Raw genomic sequence first — 20,149 nt, forward strand, 5'->3', positions numbered from 1 at the left:
GAAATCACGTGTTGAAAACATAAGCATGATTCGTGACGTCAGTCGAAACCTGTTTCGAGATGAATTAAATTTTGATGAAAGATTACAAAGACAAACATTTTGTCTTTACAATAATGTGAACTGATGAATCGTACCCAATAACACCAGGAACGCTTAAGTAAAAAAAGAGAGTCCAATTTGATATCATGCTGAATTTAAAGGGGTCAAATTCAACACTTTTGTGGCATCATGTCAGTCAAGGATTCTTGCACCAAAAACAATCATTTAGATCATTTTCCAACCTCATTCCCTTACAATTAAACGGTACTTCTGTTATGATTGGCTGATTTCTTCAAGTGGGATTTATTAAGATGCTGAAGGTTTATTATGTGTTGTAAATCAATTTAGTGATGAAACTTTTGTTTAGAAACAAAAACGCAGGTTAAAATGAACAGCGAAATATAATCACCCAGAATTGTGTTAACCAAGAATCAATTCCAAGAGTGAAATTCCCAATAACACATCACGAAAAATCCTGTTTTCCATTACGTCACCGTTAAATGAACATTAGCAAAATCAAAACACAATCTTAATTGAGTCACATTCACTCAAGCGAACACGGGTATCAGGTTGGCAGTGTGTTGTGCTTTAATTTCATCCACACAAACTCTAAGCAGCAGCGTTAGCAGCAGACGGCTCATACTTCATCTGTCCAGCGATAGAGAAAATCTGAGAGAGACAGAGTAGCATTGAGGGAGATTTCATCGGGGCAAATACACAGAGCCCCTCAACCAGACAGCAAAGCAACGGCACACACATTTCAGACATGAATCCAAACACGGATCAGTCAGATTATTTTGATGTTATGAAGATCCGTTGCATATTGCTCAAGTTCATAAATCTTAGTTTAGTCCGCCAGCACTTGTATTCAAATCTCATTACACAACGCTCATCATAGGCTGTACACGTGACCATAATATACATATACATATACATTTCATGTACACAGAGATTCAAGTGTGCAAAAATCCTTCTGGCTCCAGATTCTAGAGTCAGACTGAATCTATCAAGGTTCTAGATAATTTAAGATAAAATGTACAAGAGTAAGAAGCCTTGTGTGTATGTATTACAGGAAGAGTTCTGTCATCATTTGCTTACATTCATGTTGTTTAAAACCCGTATGACTTTTTCTACTGCGGAACACAACAGACATTACGCAGAACGTCTGAGCTTCTGTTTTCATGCGACAAAATTGGATGTTGATTTTTACTGTCAAGCTCCAAAAAGGACAAAGAAGTATAATAAAACTGTCCGTATGACTGTGATATTTCCCAAGTCTTCTGAAGTCATATGATCGCTTCGTGTGAGGAACGACCCCAAATTTGAGACTTTTGTACATGTGATTTAAGAGCTTTATCGGAGGGTAAGATAACCTAAATTTCTGTATGTTCCTCACACAAAGCTGTTGTATGACTTCAGAAGGCTTGGACTTAGAGCTGGGCGACATGACTTCAAAAATTATATCTCCTATTGATGATGTTCAAAATATTTCTCGATAATTATATATTTGCTCTGAAATGGCTCAAAAGTGATTTTTTTTTTTTTTAATCAGAGGAACTATCATTTCATTCATACAACATTTGTAGCCAAGTAGATTAAATATTTTAAAGGCATTAAATAAATATCTATTATAAAAAAAAAGAATAAAGGTGTCCACCCCCCCACCCCCATTTTCAGTGATATACACTTTTATATTTATATTTTATATACAATAAATACCTTCATATATTTTTACAAATGTTTTTTTTTTTTTTTTTTTTTTTTTGTGAATGAACAAGCTGTGCAAAAACTATTATTATTATTTTATATATTTAACACAGTTGAATTTTGCATATTACTAAATTATTACTGTGGGACCCAGTCAGGTTTTTTTATTATAATATAATACTGAATCATTATTTTGAGGATTATATTTGTGTTATAGCCCACAAAAGTCATATACAGTATTTCTGTCCTATGGACTTCACCTGTAGCTTTTATTTTGACACTGAAAGTGCAGTTCAAAATGTGAAATGCTGTCATCTACTTTTTGTTTAAAAAAAAACCCTCTAAAAATTGGCCCCATTGACTTCCATTGTACAACCCCAATTCCGAAAACATTGGGACAGTATGAAAAATGCTAATAAAAACAAAAAGGAGTGATTTGTGAATTATATTCACCCTTTGCTATATTGAAAGCACTACAACTACATATCATATGATGTTTTACCTTGTGAATTTCATTGTTTTTTGTGCAGTAATTTCAAATCAGATGATTGCAACACGCTCCAAAAAACAGTCGAGTGTTTACCACTGTGAAACATCACCATTTATTCTAATAACACTTATTAAGCATGTAAGCAATGAAGACAAGTTTAAGTTTAGAAAGTGGAATTTTCCCCCATTCATCCATTATGTAGGTCTTTAGCTGCATAATTGTACGGGGTCTTCGTTGCCGTATGGTGTGCTTCATAATGTGCCACACATTCTCAATTGGAGATGGTCAGGACTGCGGGCAGGCCAATCTAGCACCCGCACTCTCTGCTTACACAGACGTGCACTTGTAATCCGGGCACTATGTGGTTTGAAGTTGTCCTGCTGGAAAATGCAGGGACGTCTCTGGAAAAGACGGTGCTGGATGGCAGTATATGTTGCTCCAAAATTTGTACATATCTGTCTGCATTCATAGTGTTCTCACAGATGTGCGAGTTACCCATGCCATGGGCACTGACACACCCCTGGTCCATACAGACACTGGCTTTTGGACCTGATGCTGATAACAGCTTGGACGGTCCTTTTCCTCTTTGGCCCGGATAACACAACAGCTTTGTTTTTCAAAAACTATTTGAAATGTGGACTCTTCAGACCAAAAAACACAGTTCCACTGTTCTACTTTCCATCTAAGATGAGATAGAGTCCAGTGAAGTCGGCAGCGTTTCTGGACAGTGTTGATGTATGGCTTCTCCTTTACATAGTAAAGTCTTAACTTGCATCTGAGGATGCAGCGGCGAGTGATGTTGACTAACAAAGGTTTACTAAAGTAATCCCAAGCCCATGTTCATGATATCCGTTACAGATGAATGATGTTTTTTAAGACAGTGATGGCTGAGGGATCAGAGATCACGAGCATTCAGATGTTGTTTTCGTCTTGCCCTTTACGCACTGAGATTTGACCAGATTCACTGAATCTTTTCACTATATTGTGCACTGTAAAGGGTGAAATGCCCAAAATCCTTCCAATTTGTCTTTGGGGAACATTGTTCTCAAAGTGCTGGATTATTTGCTGAAGCATCTGTTGGTAAATTGACAAGTCTCGAATGATCCTTTCTCTTGAAGGACTAGGCTGTTTTTGGAGGCTCCTTATATACTATGACACGATTGCCTCACCTGTTGAACATCTCCTGTTTCACATCGCCTTGTTATTTTAACTCGTCAAATCGTTAGTACTCTTAAATTGCAACTTTTTTGGAGCGTGTTACAATCATCTGATTTGAAATCATTTGTTCATTTTCAAAAAACAATGAAATTCACAAGGAAAAACATCATATAATGTGTAGTTTCAGTGCTTTCAATATAGCAAAGGGTGAATATAATTCACAAATCACTCCTTTTTGTTTTTATTAGCATTTTTCATACTGTCCCTACTTTTTTGGAATTGGGGTTGTAAGTGTCTCACTGGAACACAGATTTTTGCTTTTTTAAGAAACGGAGGGATGAGTCTAAATACATTTTAGTGGCAATCAACATTGTCACAAATGCTGTCGATCGAGCTTAACTTGAACCCGAAATATTCCTTAAAAGCGCTAAAAACACGAGCCCATGAGCCCCGTGTGTGCACAGAACAGCATGACACCCAATTATTCTGAAGTGCACACAGACCATGTTTATGTCTTTAATCACACATAACCATATCGCCATATTGATGTCATTTTGATTAATTGTGCAGCCCTGAAGGATCGTGAAAACGGTCTACTGATGCGCTCTTCATGAAACTAAATGGCCAAATAAAAAGAGCAGCATGAACAATCTGTAAACAATTTGTTTTGTGTTCCACTAAAGAAAGTCATACAGGTTTGGAACAACATGTGGGAGAGTAAACGATGACATAAAATTCATTGTTGGGTGGACTACACCTTTCTCAGGGTGAGCTTTGGGCTTCTCGTATTGTTTTATTCGGGATGTGTGTGTAAGGTGATGTAGTTCTAGTTGGAGCTGGCAGTAATGGGTTTCTCGAGCTCCAGATCAGCAGGAGGCAGCACGGGGGGCACGCCTGAGGGCCGGAGGTGCCCGTAACACGCCTGGCACACGTGGTTTGGCTCACAAAGCTGTTGACTCTGTACCGCCACCTTCTGGTCGCAGCAGCTGGCGCAGAACACATTCCCACAGTTCCTACAGGGGGCGATAGAGAACGGTAAGCTTTTTAGCATTCTAATGTTACTGTGTAGAATTTTATTTTATTTACATTCAAGGCATTTAGCGGACACTTTGTGTCTTTGACACTTCAGAATAACCACAGCTATGTTTCAGATGTTATGCCATGACATTGATCATATTCTCAAAATGACTTATGATTTCACATGGCTTCTTGAAGCATGAATTTTTTAATGCACGTCTATAAATAATAATGGAATATATTTGGTAAATGTGTTTCCATGCACATCGATACCTCAAACGAGCGTATCATATTTTTATGTGCATTCTGGAGATTTTATTTGCATCTTGGTGTTTCCATCCTGAATTTTTGATGCGATATCCCAAACTTTGCATTAAAATACATGGATGGAAACCCAGCTGCGCAGATGTTTCATGTGAAGGGAAAGACAGATGGATGAATAGAGGAAGTGAAGAAGGAAAGGAAGCAGGAAGTCTCACCAGGCCTCTTCAACAGGCTCTCTGCCACTGCAGAGGAAATAAAGAAACACAATAGAGGAAGAAGAGTCAAAGACACCATTGAGCAGAGATGCCAATCAAACTCATCTATGACATCACTACTGTTTCCTCCTCAGAGACTGTTCCACCAAGCATCACGACACTCCGTTCCATTGCCTTTTTTGCGCACTCTCAATTAATAGTACGAATTAAAAAAGCCTTCCTAAATTTGAAGGTACAAATCCTGCAACTTGGCTCATGAATATTCATTAGGTCATGCTGGTTTTGCTTGTGTAATTCATATTCACCATAAGCCATTTTCAGACGGGATTCATTACAATCTGTAAAGTACTGGTACTTGTTACTGCGGACTGCATGGGATAAGCAGCAATGTCTGCCGAGATTTATGCACTGTCCTCATGTCGAAAAACATCCCTGTAATCTGGTTCTGACACCGTTCCTCATGGGTAAATATTCTGAAGCCTTACGCTTTTGAAGGAGCTCTCGTATGAATGTATTATAACTACAGTAGTGACAATAGCTGTACTATGGTGGAAACTATGGTTACCATTTTATGGGCTAATTAAGGGTTCAACTTTACCCTTAAATCTCAGATCTATTACAGTATTTATTTAGCTGATTTTGTTTATTATTACGTTATTAAATATTAGCATTATGTACGTTCTGCAAGCTTCATACTGTGTTTAAACTTACTGCAGCTCATTACTGAGATTATTTTAATACTTTTAGTAACTAATATCACATTTGTTGTGGTGGTGGGGCGGGGGTCTGCAAACAATTTGGGGTTATGAAAGGGGTCCTTGGTTGAAAAATGTTTGAGACCCCTGTTCTAAGGGCCTCACAAAAGTCACATCTATGCGATACAGAGCCGGCAGAGTAAATTCTGCACTGTTTCTGCGTGCATTGACATGCACAGGTAATATCCTGTTATTTATTTATTTTTTATTTATTTCCAATACTAACGTCATCCATTCCTCCTTAAAATGATTAAGTGCAATCTTTCTAGCAGCAGTATCTTTAGGTGGAATCAGAATCTGATCCAGGATCTGTTCATTCCTTACAATTTCCAACCCTAAGGGGCCGTTCACACAAGACAGGTTTCTGTGCTGTTTTGGAATTGGTTTTCTTTGTAAACACACATTAGACGGACGCCTTCCACCACTGCGATGCAGTGACAAGTTAAAAGAACTTCAGCTTTTAAGAACGTGCCTCAATTAACCTGTATTGGGGCCTGGGTAGCTCAGTGAGTAAAGACGCTGACTACCACACCTGGAGTCGCGAGTTCGAATACAGGGCGTGCTGAGTGACTCCTAAGCAACCAAATTGGCCCGGTTGCTAGGGAGGGTAGAGTCACATGGGGTAACTTCCTCGTGGTCGCTATAATGTGGTTCTCGCTCTCGGTGGGATGTGCGAGTTGTGCGTGGATGCCGCGGAGAATAGCGTGAAGCCTCCACGCGCACAACGTCTCCGCGGTAACGCGGTAAACGAGCCACGTGATAAGATGCGTGGATTGACGGTCTCAGACGCGTCCTCCGCCACCCAGATTGAGTCACTACGCCACCACAAGGACTTGGGAATTGGGCATTCCAAATTGGGGAGAAAATAAAAAATAAACCTGCATTATATTCCATGTTTACATTTTTTTTTTTTTACCCCAAGAACACACTGTGTGAACGGCCCCCGTGTCTCACTCTGGGGTTGAGAGAGGGCGAGTTACAGGACAGAACAAGCAGATGTTGAAAGTGTCATGGTACGTAATGATACACGCAGACTGAAAGAGAGATCGAGCATCCTCACCGGCAGTGATGTTTTCTTGCCGCCAGCCAAAATGTCCTCTCGCAACAATAGCAACGGGATGCTGGGTGATCCGAGTACCACTGTGCAACCTGGATACAAACAGCACATACAGTCAGTTCATTTTAAGTCCAGAGTTCAGTCCAGTAACTGTCCTGTCGTTTTTCTCACCTCTGTGTCCTGATGTTCAATCTGTTCCCAGTTGGATTGTGATAGGAGTTCAGTACTGCAGAGCGGCAAACAGCCAGAATCATCATTATTCTCACCGTCCGGAAGAGGCGTCTGCAGAGGAGGAAGAAAGAGGCAGTTATATTTAGCTAAACAGCATTACTTGAAAATACTATAAGGACACCGGCTCTACGATATTCTGGTCCGTTAATGCATGTATGGTATGGCATAAAACATTGACTAAATTGTAGTTTGACTATAAGTAACATTAACATGAAAGGAATAGTTCACCCAAAAATGACAATTCTCTCATCATTTACTCACCCTGGTGACAGGTTATAGGTTCAGTCGAAAAGGACAGTTGCTCTTCAGAGGGGGAATAATTACTTTGATGAAATATTATAAAGACAAACATTTCTTTGGAATAAAAAGCACTTATGCATCATGCACAACAAGACCAGGAATGTGTATAAAGAAAGTAAACAGTCCATTTTATCTTCATGTTGACTTGTAATTATTTTAATCTACTGCCCAAACATTCTCAAAACTCTGTGCTATTTGCACGGCGTAATAAACGTCGCCCTATTACCGCCCGAGGAAAGCAGGCGGTAAACTGAATTCTATTTTGAAGAGATGTTTTGTGTACATTTTCTGTAATTCATCAGATTATGATCAAATGATGGAGACGAGCGTCATAACCTGCATATATCCAGATGCACAGTGTTGTCAAGCACACTTTCGGCACGTTTAAGAGATGATTCAGGTGTCTGGATCACAGTAGTGTAAGATTACAGTCCAGATTTGTTAAAACCGACCCACAAGATTGTGTTCAGCACAGACTTTGTGGGAGCGTTTCCTGATCTGCATAATTTCAGACAGCGCATGCAAATAAAACGTGATTTTACCGGAGTTAATTCCTCCCACTGTTTATTTACTGCTGTGTGTGTGTGTGTGTGTGTTCACCAGTGTCAGAAATTAACTTTTCCATAAAGGGGATAACTGCCCTGTGAATTTAATTTTTAGGAGCGTTTTTACGTTTTTGAGAGCATTTTTCTTTCTTAACAAAAATATATATACTGTGCTTTGTGCAATGCTTTTATTCAATTACTTGAGTTTAATCAGTTTATTAACAGAAGTTATCAATCTGAATAATTATACTGAGAACATATTTTCACCTACGCATACGATTAATTTGACATAAAATTTTTAAAAATAAATACATTAAAAAAGGTTTTAAAATTATGTATAACTAGGCTTATAAAATATTAAGAATGCACAAAGTCCTGGGTAGCTCAGTGGTAAAATACGCTGGCTACCACACCTGGAGTTCGCTAGTTCGAATCCCCGGGTGTGCTGAGTGACTCCAGCCAGGTCTCGTAAGCAACCAAATTGGCCCGGTTGCTAGGGAGGGTAGAGTCACATGGGGTAACCTCCTCGTGGTCACTATAATGTGGTTCATTCTCGGTGGGGCGCGTGGTGAGTTGAGCGTGGTTGCCGCGGTGGGTGGCGTGAAGCCTCCACACGCGCTATGTCTCCGTGGCAACACGCTCAACAAGTCACGTGATAAGATGCGCGGGTTGACTGTCTCAGACGCGGAGGCAACTGGGATTCGTCCTCCGCCACCCGGACTGAGGCGAATCACTATGCGACCACGAGGACTTAGAGCGCATTGGGAATTGGGCATTCCAAATTGGGAGAAAAAGGGGAAAAATCCCCCCCCCCCCAAACAAAAAGAATGCACAAAGTCAGTGGGCACGGTCGTGGTGTTTCCGTGCAAGCATGTGCTGAGTTTAGGCACAAGTGGGTTTGGCGAAATTGTGCACGCAAGCGTTAATGGGCTGGGTCAAGTGCAATTTAATTCTGAGGTTCTTCTCCGGTAATTGCACCGTCTGCGTCCTATATATAGTATATATATATATATTCCCTGACAAGCACCAGCGATTTAAACAAAAGACAGCACATTCATAAGAAGTTGGTGGTGTAAATAGACTGCATGCAATGAATTAGAAGAATTAAAAATTTAGTTCTTTTGTGCATTAACTGCATCCTTGATGAATGTCGGGCATATTTCTATGACAGCAACATGCCCCTTTTAGGGGCCGTTTACACGACAACGTTTTCAACTAAAAACGGAAAAACTTTTTATGCGTTTTGGCTGTTCGTTTACACGACAACGGCGTTTTGAGGCCTGAAAATGCGAACTTTTGAAAACTGGTTTCAAAGTGCACGTTTTTGAAAACGATGCCGTTATCGTCTCCGTGTAAACATACAAAAACGGGAATTTGTGAAAACGATGACGTCATGCGCACGCGTATAGGCATGAACTTCGAGAACTTTGTCCTTACCTCCAGGGCGAACAGACCAACATAAGATCACCAGTTGGAGTCCTTAAAAAGGTTTATAGTTTATTGTAGTAATAAAGCAACCTCATCGTCCGTCCAGACAAAATTGCTCGATGCTTTCGCCATCTTCATCGTTTGTGGAAGAATGCTTATGTGCGCAGGCGCGTAGTGTTTCTTTACAAAGTCACATCGCCAACTACTGGCCTGGCATGCATAATACAGTGTTTTTAGTCGTTTTCGCGGATCCGTGTGAACGCGAAACTTTTCAAAAATGCAAAGGAAAAATGTTTCCATTTTTAGTACATCGGTGTCGTGTAAACGTACACTTATACGCGTGGAAAATGTGATTCACGTCAGGATTTGGATGTACTGTAGGCTCTGTTAAATTATAGAGAATGTAAGTATATTAATAATTTTCAAATAAATGACACACAAATCATGGCTAGTATTAACAGTGATTGTATCGCCACGCACTTCACTTCTACCGGTCGATTTTGAAGAAATTTTATTCATTTATTGAAACACGGAAAAATTCAAACAAAAATATTTCTAACTATAATTTGCACCTCAAACGATACGAAAATATAACCTTAATCACTCTACAACAACAGGTGAAAAACTACCAATAAAATTAGATCACAGTTACAATTGTAAATATAAACATAATAACTGAAAAATAAACCATGACCTATAGATAGTTTAACACAAATCTAATTTCTTTTTGTTTCATAAAATGGCTACAACAGTGATCGTCAGGGACTTCATTTGATGTTCCACTATACAGTATTTTCAGAGTTTGGACTTGAACTTTATCACCACCTGCTGGTGGAATCTCCAAACTGCAAATGTAGGAACTGAGTTTAGACTTTGCGCTGAAAACAGGCGTGCCTCTGAAAAGTCTTAGCACAATTACCTATTTCTCAGGAAAATAGTAAATTGCGCATTGCGCCACTTCATTACCAAACAATACACCCCCAGGTAGCGTACAGACATCCACTGATGGTACACTTTCATGAAAATTGCACTTAGAATTAGCGCTCTCATGAAAATTGGATAAGACGTTGCGCACGGTTGTAGCACGTAGCCCTGCGCTTTGTGCACTCACTGAAACTAGAGCCTCAGATGTTATACAGTAAATAAAAAAAAACTACTTATTTTGCCCCCACATTTTTCAACTTCAGGGGCATTTTTGCATTGACCCCATCTTAATTTCTGACCCTGGTGTGTTCATACGCAGCTAAAGTTCAGGGACAAACCTGTCCCCAGCAGTGAGCTAAATCTGACAAAACGTATCTTTGGGGACATTTTGGGATGTCCTCCTTTGCAAAAACAACCCATGTTTTGGGGGGCGGGTCTATGGTATCTCCCCATACAGACCACCAAGTAAACGTATGTGTTCCTCACCAGTTTCCCGTTGACTTGTAGACGACTCCACAGCTCCTGCACCTGTTTCTTCAGCGTCTCTACCTGCAGTTGATGCCCCGCCTCCATCTGTCTCAGACGCACCTGTACAGCATCACTGTGTAAACTCAACCCGTCCTTTTCCAGGTGACGCAACGCTGATAAACGCTGTGCTACTGCAGGCCCTCGCCCTGAAACACCTGCCAAACTCTTGTGGGGTGAAGATTGAGAACTGTCACCCGCTGCTGAAGTCTCGGTACTGCTGCCGTGGTTACACACAGGGCTGTCCTGATTGGTCGACGGTGGAGAGAGAGGATAGACAGGACAGTGAGAAAATGAGAGGATGGTGTTAAGAGTTTTTAGCGATTCGGGCGGCTCAGACGGACTGTGGTTCTCCATAGGAGATTTGCTGCTAGATTGTGAGTGATCGTGGGTAGACACGTTATCCGGATGTAACCCGTCCACTTCTAATAAACTGTTTCTGTTTGTGGGCAGAGCAGAATGGGACTTGGGTGAGCAAACATTGGGCGTCAAGGATTTATCGATGCCGATTTTCATAGCTTGATCTTCAAGCTTCTCGGACAGCCTATCCACTCGGTCCTTGCCGTTCACTTCGCTTGCGTCTGTAGTGCCAACTATGATATTTAAGTCTTCGGGAATATCGAAGGCAGGTGTACTGATTAAAAGGTCCAGCTTCCTGTTATCCTCTTCTCTCGCTTCCTGTAAGATGTTTTCCATTTGACTGTCAGTCACTCCGTTTTCCACAGAAAGCTCCGCCCCGTTTGTCGAAATTCCTCGCAGGTTTGACGTTTCAGAACCAAAATCGTTGGTTTCACGTTCCGTGCAGTTGAGTCGATTATCCAGTGCTGTCTCTGAATTACTGCGACTGTCGTCAGTGCTGCTTTCTGATGTCTGCGTGCTGTTCCCGTCTGGTTCTGTTGCCATGGTGATCTCCCGGGTGAGCAGGTGGTCTTGCCACTTCTCTTTCAGGTTGGGGTCGCTGCTGCGCCGGTTTGGTGTTGCAGAAGTCGAACTCTCACACGCTGTGGGCAAATCGTCACATGACCGAGTCTTTGGTAACCTGCCAAAACCATCAGTAAAGAAAACGCACAATTCACATGAACTGAATCAGTGTGCCAGTTTCCACTATCTCCTATTCTAGGAGAGGTGGACGGTATGACAGTAATCTCATATCACAGTGTGAGTCATTTTATATAACAGCAACGGTATATTTAGCTACAGTTTATATTGCTGTAATTTTAGATAAACCTTCAATGTGTTTAAAAGAGGAAATAAAGCTTACAGAAATAAATATATATATATACATTAAGTGCACTTTTACCTGCTTACAGATGTAACTAATGGGGCGGAGTATGGCACACATGACTCATCAGAGGGTGTGGAGGGGGCGGAGTTAGGCAGGTAGACAGCACTCCATAGCATCAGACTCCGCACGTGACACACGGGGTGCAAAATCTGAAAGAAACTGAGTGATTTGGACTGCACCCAAAAATGCTCTCTGGCTGGACAGCTTACTAGATAATGTTGTCTAGGTAGGCAGCTCTCTAGATGCCAAAAAATCATGTCTTAGTAGGCAGCTCACTAGATGCCCAACATGCTGACTATGCCCAAAATGCTGTCTAGGTAGGCAGTTCACTATAGCCCAAAAATACTTTCTAGTTAGGCAGCTCACTAGATGCCCAAACATGCGGTCTAGGTAGGCACTCACTATAGCCCAAAAAGGCTGTCTAGTTAGGCAGCTCACTAGATGCCAAAAAAATCATGTCTTAGTAGGCAGCTCACTAGATGCCCAACATGCTGCCTAGGTAGGCAGTTCACTATAGCCCAAGAAGTCTGTCTAGTTAGGCAGCTCACTAGATGCCCAAAATGCTGTCTAGGTATGCAGCTCACTATATCCCAAAAATGCTGTCTAGTTAGGCAGCTCACTAGATGCCCAACATGCTGACTATGCCCAAAATGCTGTCTAGGTAGGCAGTTCACTATAGTCTAAAAATGCTGTCTAGGTAGGCAGCTCACTATATCCCAAAAATGCTGTCTAGTTAGGCAGCTCACTAGATGCCCATCATGCTGACTATGCCCAAAATGCTGTCTACGTAGGCAGTTCACTATAGCCCAAAACTTCTGTCTAGTTAGGCAGCTCACTAGATGCCCAAACATGCGGTCTAGGTAGGCAGCTCACTATAGCCTAAAAATGCTGTCTAGATAGGCGGTTCACCATATGCCCAAAATGCTGTCTAGGTAGGCAGCACACTAACCAAACATGCTAATATTCATGCTAATATAATGTTCACCATATGACCGTAATGTGGTGGTTTGACTACAGAGATTTATTTGCACGTTTTTTTCATTGTATGCATGTTATTTTTACTGTGTAATTTTTGTGTGGACCCGCAACCACTTCTGGAAACTAATGGGGATCCGAATAAAGAAGTTAGGCAGCTCACTAGATGCTGAAATATGCAGTCTGTTTAGGAAGCTCACTATAGCCCAAAAATGCTATCTAGTTAGGCAGCTCACTAGATGTCCAAAATACTGTCTAGGTAGGCAGCTCACTATATGCCAAAAATGCGGTCTAGGTAGGAAGCTCACTATAGCCCAAAAATGATGTCTAGATAGGCAGCTCACTATATGCCAAAAATGCGGTCTAGGTAGGAAGCTCACTATAGCCCAAAAATGATGTCTAGATAGGCAGCTCACTATATGCCAAAAATGTGGTCTAGGTAGGCAGCTAACTATATGTCCAAAATACTGTCAAGGAAGGCAGCTTACTAGATGCCCAACATGCTGTCTATTTAGGCAGCTCACTTGATGTCCAAATATGCTGTCTAGTTAGGGTGCTAACCTACCTAGGGCTAAATGTGTATATATATGGTACGTCTGATGTTTGCCCCAAACTGCTCAATGCAGGTATTTGAGAAAGAGACAATAAACATAAGAACAACAGTCACAGTTTGAGAGAGAATGTGTTGTTACCGTCTCAGATCGTGGTGAATAGAGGATGTTGTGGAAGGCTGGGTTTGTAGGTCTCAGGAGAGTCCACACCGAACATGTCTTCTCCTGAACACACCGCTCCTCGCGCTCCTTAACACTGTTACACAGGAACGTCCCGAAAAGACACGAGTATGTGTGCTGAACTAATTTCACCTACAGAGACAAACAAAGCAGCATTCATCTTATGAGTGTGTTTACAACAGAAGAAGAATCAGAGACGTTTCCTAAAACCCCAAAACTGGACTTCAGAACCGCTTCTCAACGGACTGTATGGCTACTGAGGAATTATACAACAATTCTGGGGTTAATTAGCAGCACAATAATGATATAGAAACTGAAGAAGCATCTATCAGTGATGACCATGAGTACCAGGAAGGCCTCGTTGAACTGAAAGGAGCATGGGAACTGTCTCTGAAGCTGATGAACACAGTCCAGCCACTGCAGGAACACCGGACAGCGCTCGTTCAGATCTTCTGCGTTCTCACCGTGACCACAGCGATCGGCAAACTTATGACCGTAATCCAACCACTCCATCTCAACCAGCACCTGGAAACCCTGAGATGACAAAATCAGAACTATTTACTGAGGTTGCCTTTTAAAATGTGCAGCAAAAATGCAGTTCGAGTTGGTTTCGATTGATTCATTTCCTTACAGCTGAAGTGTGATTTCGGCACCTGCGAATGGAATTGCAAATTTTAAACAGCCTTCTGAATACACCCACCGTCTGCTGTTGAACGAACAAACAGATAGTCCCACCCCACATTCAGGCCATTGGTCGAGACAATATTTTGGACTTTTTATAGCACCACAGAGACACAGTGTTTACAGTTTTCTCTTTGTACGGAAATGGGGAAAACGTGTAGAGCTTCTAGGAATTAAATGCAATTTGGACTTTGCAAAAGAAAAGTTACACACTTCAGCTTTAGGCTAAATTTCAATCTGTCAGTTTCAGTGAATCAATTCAAAACTCTGATTCATCGATTTGTTCACATTGTCGACTCATATGTTCACAAGTCAGTGGTATTTATTAAAATGTTTTAGTAAAATATGCATTGGTAAATGTTGATATTTATAAGTATGTATGGTTGTAGTGGTGCATACTAGATTTTTATTGTACTTTACATCTTGCATTTAACATTTTTTTACTGGCAACAATGGCTGTTAGTTTGAAATGATGGTTCCTCTGATTGGAAATAACACACTTGTAGGCCCATTTCAGTGCAAAAAAAATGCATATAGTCCAGTCCTCGAATCTGATTGGACAAGAGATGTTTTATGAGTACTGATGTCTCCGAATATCAGCACTCGGACACTTCACTGTGTGTATCACTCCGCTTGTGTTCATGCCGTTCTAAACTAAAGTGTAACAGCTGTGCGGATGTGTACAAAGCTAGATGTGTCTCTTTACATTTATTTCCGCTTGGACGGCTATTTTTACACAGAGAAAATACGATGCATTTGACAAAAATGACATTATCCTCAGAAAACTGACAAACACACTACAGCATCTCTGCTTGGGAGTGGCAACAGACAGACACAGGTAATCGCACACGGTCAATCTCTCTCTCACACACACACACACACACACACACACACATCTTTGTTTCTCTAATAACTTGTTAGAAACAGCCCAAGCCGTTATACTAGTTAAAGAAACATTTTTGAGAGGCTTGTGGACGCATCATTCGGTTTGAAATAGCAACGGCAGATTCTGATCTGTGGCGTAAGAAAGTAGTTCCATGCACAAATGCATTTTTTGTGATCGTACTCAGTCTTCCTAATGTTCATTGAACTATTGTGTATATATATATATATATATATATATATATATATATATATATATATATATATATATATTTTTTGTGTTTGAGTTGCCACAGTATGCAGTAGACTGGCATGTCTTAAGGTCAATATTAGGTCAAAAAAGGCAAAAAATAAATTACTTTCTCTAGAAACTCATCAGTCAATCATTGTTTTGAGGAATGAAGGCTATACAATGCTTGAAATGCTGAAGATTTCATATAAAGGTGTACACTACAGTCTTCAAAGACAAAGGACAACTGACTCTAACAAGGACAGAAAGAGATGTGGAAGACCAGATGTACAACTAAACAAGAGGATAAGTACATCAGAGTCTCTAGTTTGAGAAATAGACGCCTCACATGTCCTCAGCTGACAGCTTCATTGAATTCTACCCGCTCAACACCAGTTTCATGTACAACAGTAAAGAGAAGACTCAGGGGTGCAGGACTTATGGGAAGAATTGCAAAGAAAAAGACACTTTTGAAACAGAAAAACAAAAAGAAAAGGTTAGAGTGGGCAAAGAAACACAGACATTGGACAACAGATAATTGGAAAAGAGTGTTATGGATCTTAACCCCATTGAGCTTTTGTGGGATCAGCTAGACTGTAAGGTGCGTGAGAAGTGCCCGACAAGACAGTCACATCTATGGCAAGTGCTACAGGAAGTGTGGGGTGAAATGTCACCTGAGTATCTGGACAAACTGACAGCTAGAATAACAAGGATCTGCAAAGCTGTCATTGCTGCACGTGGAGGATTTTTAGATGAGAATTCTTTGAAGTAGTTTAAGACGTTTTCTTTGTAATAGTAATTTTTCACATTATTAATGTCCTGACTATACATTGTGATCAGCTGAATGCCACTTTAGTGAATAAAAGTAACAATTTCTTTCCATAAGAGCAAAATCTGTACATTATTCCAAACTTTTGGGTGCCAGTGTGTATATATATATTCTCCTGGGATTTTCACACACAACAGTCTCTAGAATTTACTCCAAATGGTGCCAAAAACAAAAAACATCCAGTGAGCAGCAGTTCTGCGGACGGAAACACTTGTTGATGAGAGAGGTCAACAGAGAATGGCCAGACTGGTTTGAACTGACAAAGTCTACAGTAACTCAGATAACCACTCTGTACAATTGTGCTGAGAAGAATATCATCTCTGAATGCTGTTCTGAGATGCGGGTTGATGCTGTTTTGGCGGCACGAGGGGGACCTACACAATATTAGGCAGGTGCTTTTAATGTTGTGGCTATATATATATATTTATACACACACACACACACACACACATACTTAAACACATATTTTTGCACTAAAAAAGGGACTTCAAGGGTGTTATTTTCAATTAGAGGAACCATAATTTAAACCAAATGCCATTTAAAATTGCCAGTTAAAAATGTTAAATGCAAGATGTGTAGTACAATAAAAAATCTAGTCTGCACCACTATAATAATATAGTATATTAGGAAACATAATATACATATATACATATTACAATATTGTCAAAAGGCAAATTTTCAGATTATTTTTATTTTTTCTCCCCAATTTGGAATGCCCAATTCCCAATGCGCTCTAAGTCCTCGTGGTGGCGTAGTGACTCGCTTCATTCCGGGTGGTGGAGGACGAATCTCAGTTGCCTCCGCGTCTGAGACCGTCAATCCGCACATCTTATCACATTGCTTGTTGAGCGCGTTACCAAGGAGACGTAACGCGTTTGGAGGCTTCACACTATTCTCCGCGGCATCCACGCACAACTCACCACGCGCCCCACCGAGAGTGAGAACCACATTATAGCGACCACGAGGAGGTTACCCCATGTGACTCTACCCTCCCTAGCAACCGGGCCAATTTGGTTGCTTAGGAGACCTGGCTGGAGTCACTCAGCACACCCTGGATTCGAACTAGCGACTCCAGGGGTGGTAGTCAGTGTCAATACTTGCTGAGCTACACAGGCCTCCAATTTTCAGATTATTTATATTTCTAAGAACGCACAAAGACACCAAAATGAGAATGACGTCATCAGTGCTGTGTGTGTCTGACCTCGATGGTCCTGTAGAATGGATCCAGGAGCAGTTTGGACAGAGCCACTATCTGCGGTGTTCTGTCCCAGCCGTCAGAGCAGTGCACCAGGACGGGCCTGCGGTCCCGATCCACTGCGTTCACCACCAGCAGAGACACCTTCAGCAGCAGAGACAAGTGCTGCAGCCATTTAGTGCCCTCCAGAGCAGACAGCCAACTAATGAGGGAACATCAGAGAGAGGGGAATATATCAGGAGAGAAAGACAACCAAACACTGTCTGCATGTCTTCAGTGCAGGACTTCCTGCTGTAAACAGGTTTGGAGGTTTACATACTTGACCGGATCAGGGACTTGAGCACAGAGAGTTCGCAAACACTGGAAGCTCTTGCGGATGGAGTGAATGTTGGCCATACCCATAAACATCACCTCACTGTTGGGATAGTACTCTACAAGAAACACACCATAGAGGAACCAATGAAAGAAAACTCACTGCAAAATTGTATTCTGAAACTAGTATTTACTGATCCAAAACATGCTCACCTTAACAGCATTTTAATCAACTGTCCCTTTAAGGCCACTTTTAGCTATCAATGGAACGGGCAGGACTGTTAATGTATCCAAATATTAGGCTTAATATTTAGTCATGAAATATCAGGTTCGGTCACAATTCGAGTGTGTGTTTGCATATATAAAAAGCATAACATCATGTATGACTTGCAAGGTTTTATCGTTAACCAAAACGATTAAATAGTAAATGCTGATGTGATATTTGCAGTGTTGGTGAGTTGCTTACTACAAGTAGTGATGCTACTAACTTATCTACATTTTTCAGTAGCTTTACAGTAGATCAGCTGCTTTTAAAACAGTGTAGCTTGACAGTAACTAACTACTTTTTCCAGCAAGTAGCGGTGTAGCGCGACCAAACGCTACATCATGTTTTGGTCAGATTATAACAAATTGCCTTCTTTATTGCGTAGAAGCCAAAACATCTGATGAAATAACAGTGTATTCTGGCTGCTGATGAGAATCAGGCAGCGTCTGTCTAAAACAAAAACAAAAAAGCATTACCACCATCTACTGGCAGCTTGTTATACTTGGATAAGAAGAGACTCTCTGATGGTTATGTAAAGCGAACAACCACAGTGATCTGTCACGTATTCAAGTATCATTTTTATAATAGAGCAGGGTCAAAGAATGAACAACATCATTGTGTTCAATACAAGTTAAACTCATTCAACAGCATTTGTGGCATAATGCTGATTACCGCAAAAGTTCATTTCAACTCGTCCCTCGTTTTCTTTAATAAAAGCAACATGTTAATGTCAAACTCTATTGGAATCATTACTGTTAGCCGAGTCTCGTGCATTGCACACGATAGCCAATATTTGCGTGAATGAGCATTAACAATTTGCTGCTTAATGTACAGCATTTCATATAAGTCACTTACATGGTGTCATTTCGGTTAGGATGCTGCCTTTGTAGTCAGTAGACAGCAAGGCAGCTCACTAGGGTGTAAAACAAAGCTACATTCTCAGTCTTACCCAGAACAGAGAAGAGAATAGAATAGTCTTTATTATGAAATCTCTCAGGCTTGCTGACTCGTAAATGAGGTTCCACTAAAGCTCAGACTCCAGCAGATGGCATTACCTGGGCATTCACAGCCGCCCCCTTTCGCTCGATTGGCTACTGCAGCTGCATATGACCTGGCGTCCATTATTAACAGCTTCTGAGGGGGTGTGGCTCTGGGCTCCGCCTCCACGTTCCCATTGGCCACGTGAGGATCTGAAACACAGAAATTAAAGGAGAAGCTGAGGTGAGCAGGGAACACAAAGCCACCGCATACAGACTGCAATTACAATCTCTTACCGGTACCGTTCACGTGATGCTGAACGCATGAGCCATTGCTGTGCTGTTTGCTCGCCACTGGATCTGTGATGCAGGCTTTTGCAATGGCCTGAATCAAATGCTCATCGTCAGCATTTCGCCATCCCCACCAGCTGACCTCAGGCTGCCCACATCGACCGATCACAGCACCTGAACTCTGGTGCCTGGGTCAAAGGTCATAGTAAAGGTGAGTAAAGCACATCTGGGCCTATTCATGTTGTCCTGGGGTGAAGCCAAACGGCTTATTGCTTATATAAAACGGTGGACAAAAAAATGACCAATTAAACCTTTTAATTATTCAATTTAATGGCAGTAATAATAATAATAATAATCCAAATAACAATTCTTCTTCCAGGTAATATTAGCTTAACTGTAGGCTGTTTATGTTTGGCCATGGCCTTCGCAGCCCATTTTACTGCCATTATGTGGCATAAAACGTGATTTTATCCGTCAGGATAAAAAAAAGTGTCTTTATTAAAGGAATATTCCGGGTTCAATACAAGTTAATCTCAATCGACAGCAATTGTGGCATAATGTTGATTACCACAAAAATTAATTTCTTTTAAAAAAAGCACAAATCTGTGTTCCAGTGAGACACTTACAATGGAAGTCAATGGGGACACTTTTTGGAGGGTTTAAAGGCAGAAATGTGACGCTTATAATTTTATAAAAGCACTTACATTAATTCTGTTGAAACTTGTGTATTGGGGGTCTGGGTAGCTCAGCGAGTATTGACGCTGGCTACCACACCTGGAGTCGCAAGTTCGAATCGAGTGACTCCAACCAGGTCTCCTAAGCAACCAAATTGGCCTGGTTGC

At 41.1% G+C, this 20,149-nt stretch overlaps 1 protein-coding gene across 2 annotated transcripts in view; it reads right to left on the minus strand.

Annotated features, from left to right (window-relative positions):
• Nucleotides 1–604: 604 nt before the first annotated feature.
• Nucleotides 605–20,149, minus strand: part of LOC127433178 (myotubularin-related protein 3) — a 29,078-nt gene continuing 9,533 nt past the window's right edge. The window contains exons 9-20 of one of the 2 annotated variants that reach the window (XM_051684890.1): nt 19,314–19,495; nt 19,095–19,229; nt 17,782–17,893; nt 17,469–17,664; nt 13,995–14,180; nt 13,608–13,778; nt 11,956–12,089; nt 10,617–11,694; nt 6,874–6,984; nt 6,706–6,794; nt 4,891–4,917; nt 605–4,407 (exon numbers count right to left, since the gene is read on the minus strand). In XM_051684890.1, coding sequence (XP_051540850.1) covers nt 4,221–4,407; nt 4,891–4,917; nt 6,706–6,794; nt 6,874–6,984; nt 10,617–11,694; nt 11,956–12,089; nt 13,608–13,778; nt 13,995–14,180; nt 17,469–17,664; nt 17,782–17,893; nt 19,095–19,229; nt 19,314–19,495 — 2,608 coding nt within the window. In that variant the 3' untranslated portion in view covers nt 605–4,220. The remainder of the gene's footprint in view (nt 4,408–4,890; nt 4,918–6,705; nt 6,795–6,873; nt 6,985–10,616; nt 11,695–11,955; nt 12,090–13,607; nt 13,779–13,994; nt 14,181–17,468; nt 17,665–17,781; nt 17,894–19,094; nt 19,230–19,313; nt 19,496–20,149) is intronic. The other variant, XM_051684899.1, reaches the window with a different exon arrangement.

Source organism: Myxocyprinus asiaticus, chromosome 4, assembly GCF_019703515.2.
Source record: "Myxocyprinus asiaticus isolate MX2 ecotype Aquarium Trade chromosome 4, UBuf_Myxa_2, whole genome shotgun sequence".
Lineage (NCBI taxonomy): Eukaryota > Metazoa > Chordata > Actinopteri > Cypriniformes > Catostomidae > Myxocyprinus > Myxocyprinus asiaticus.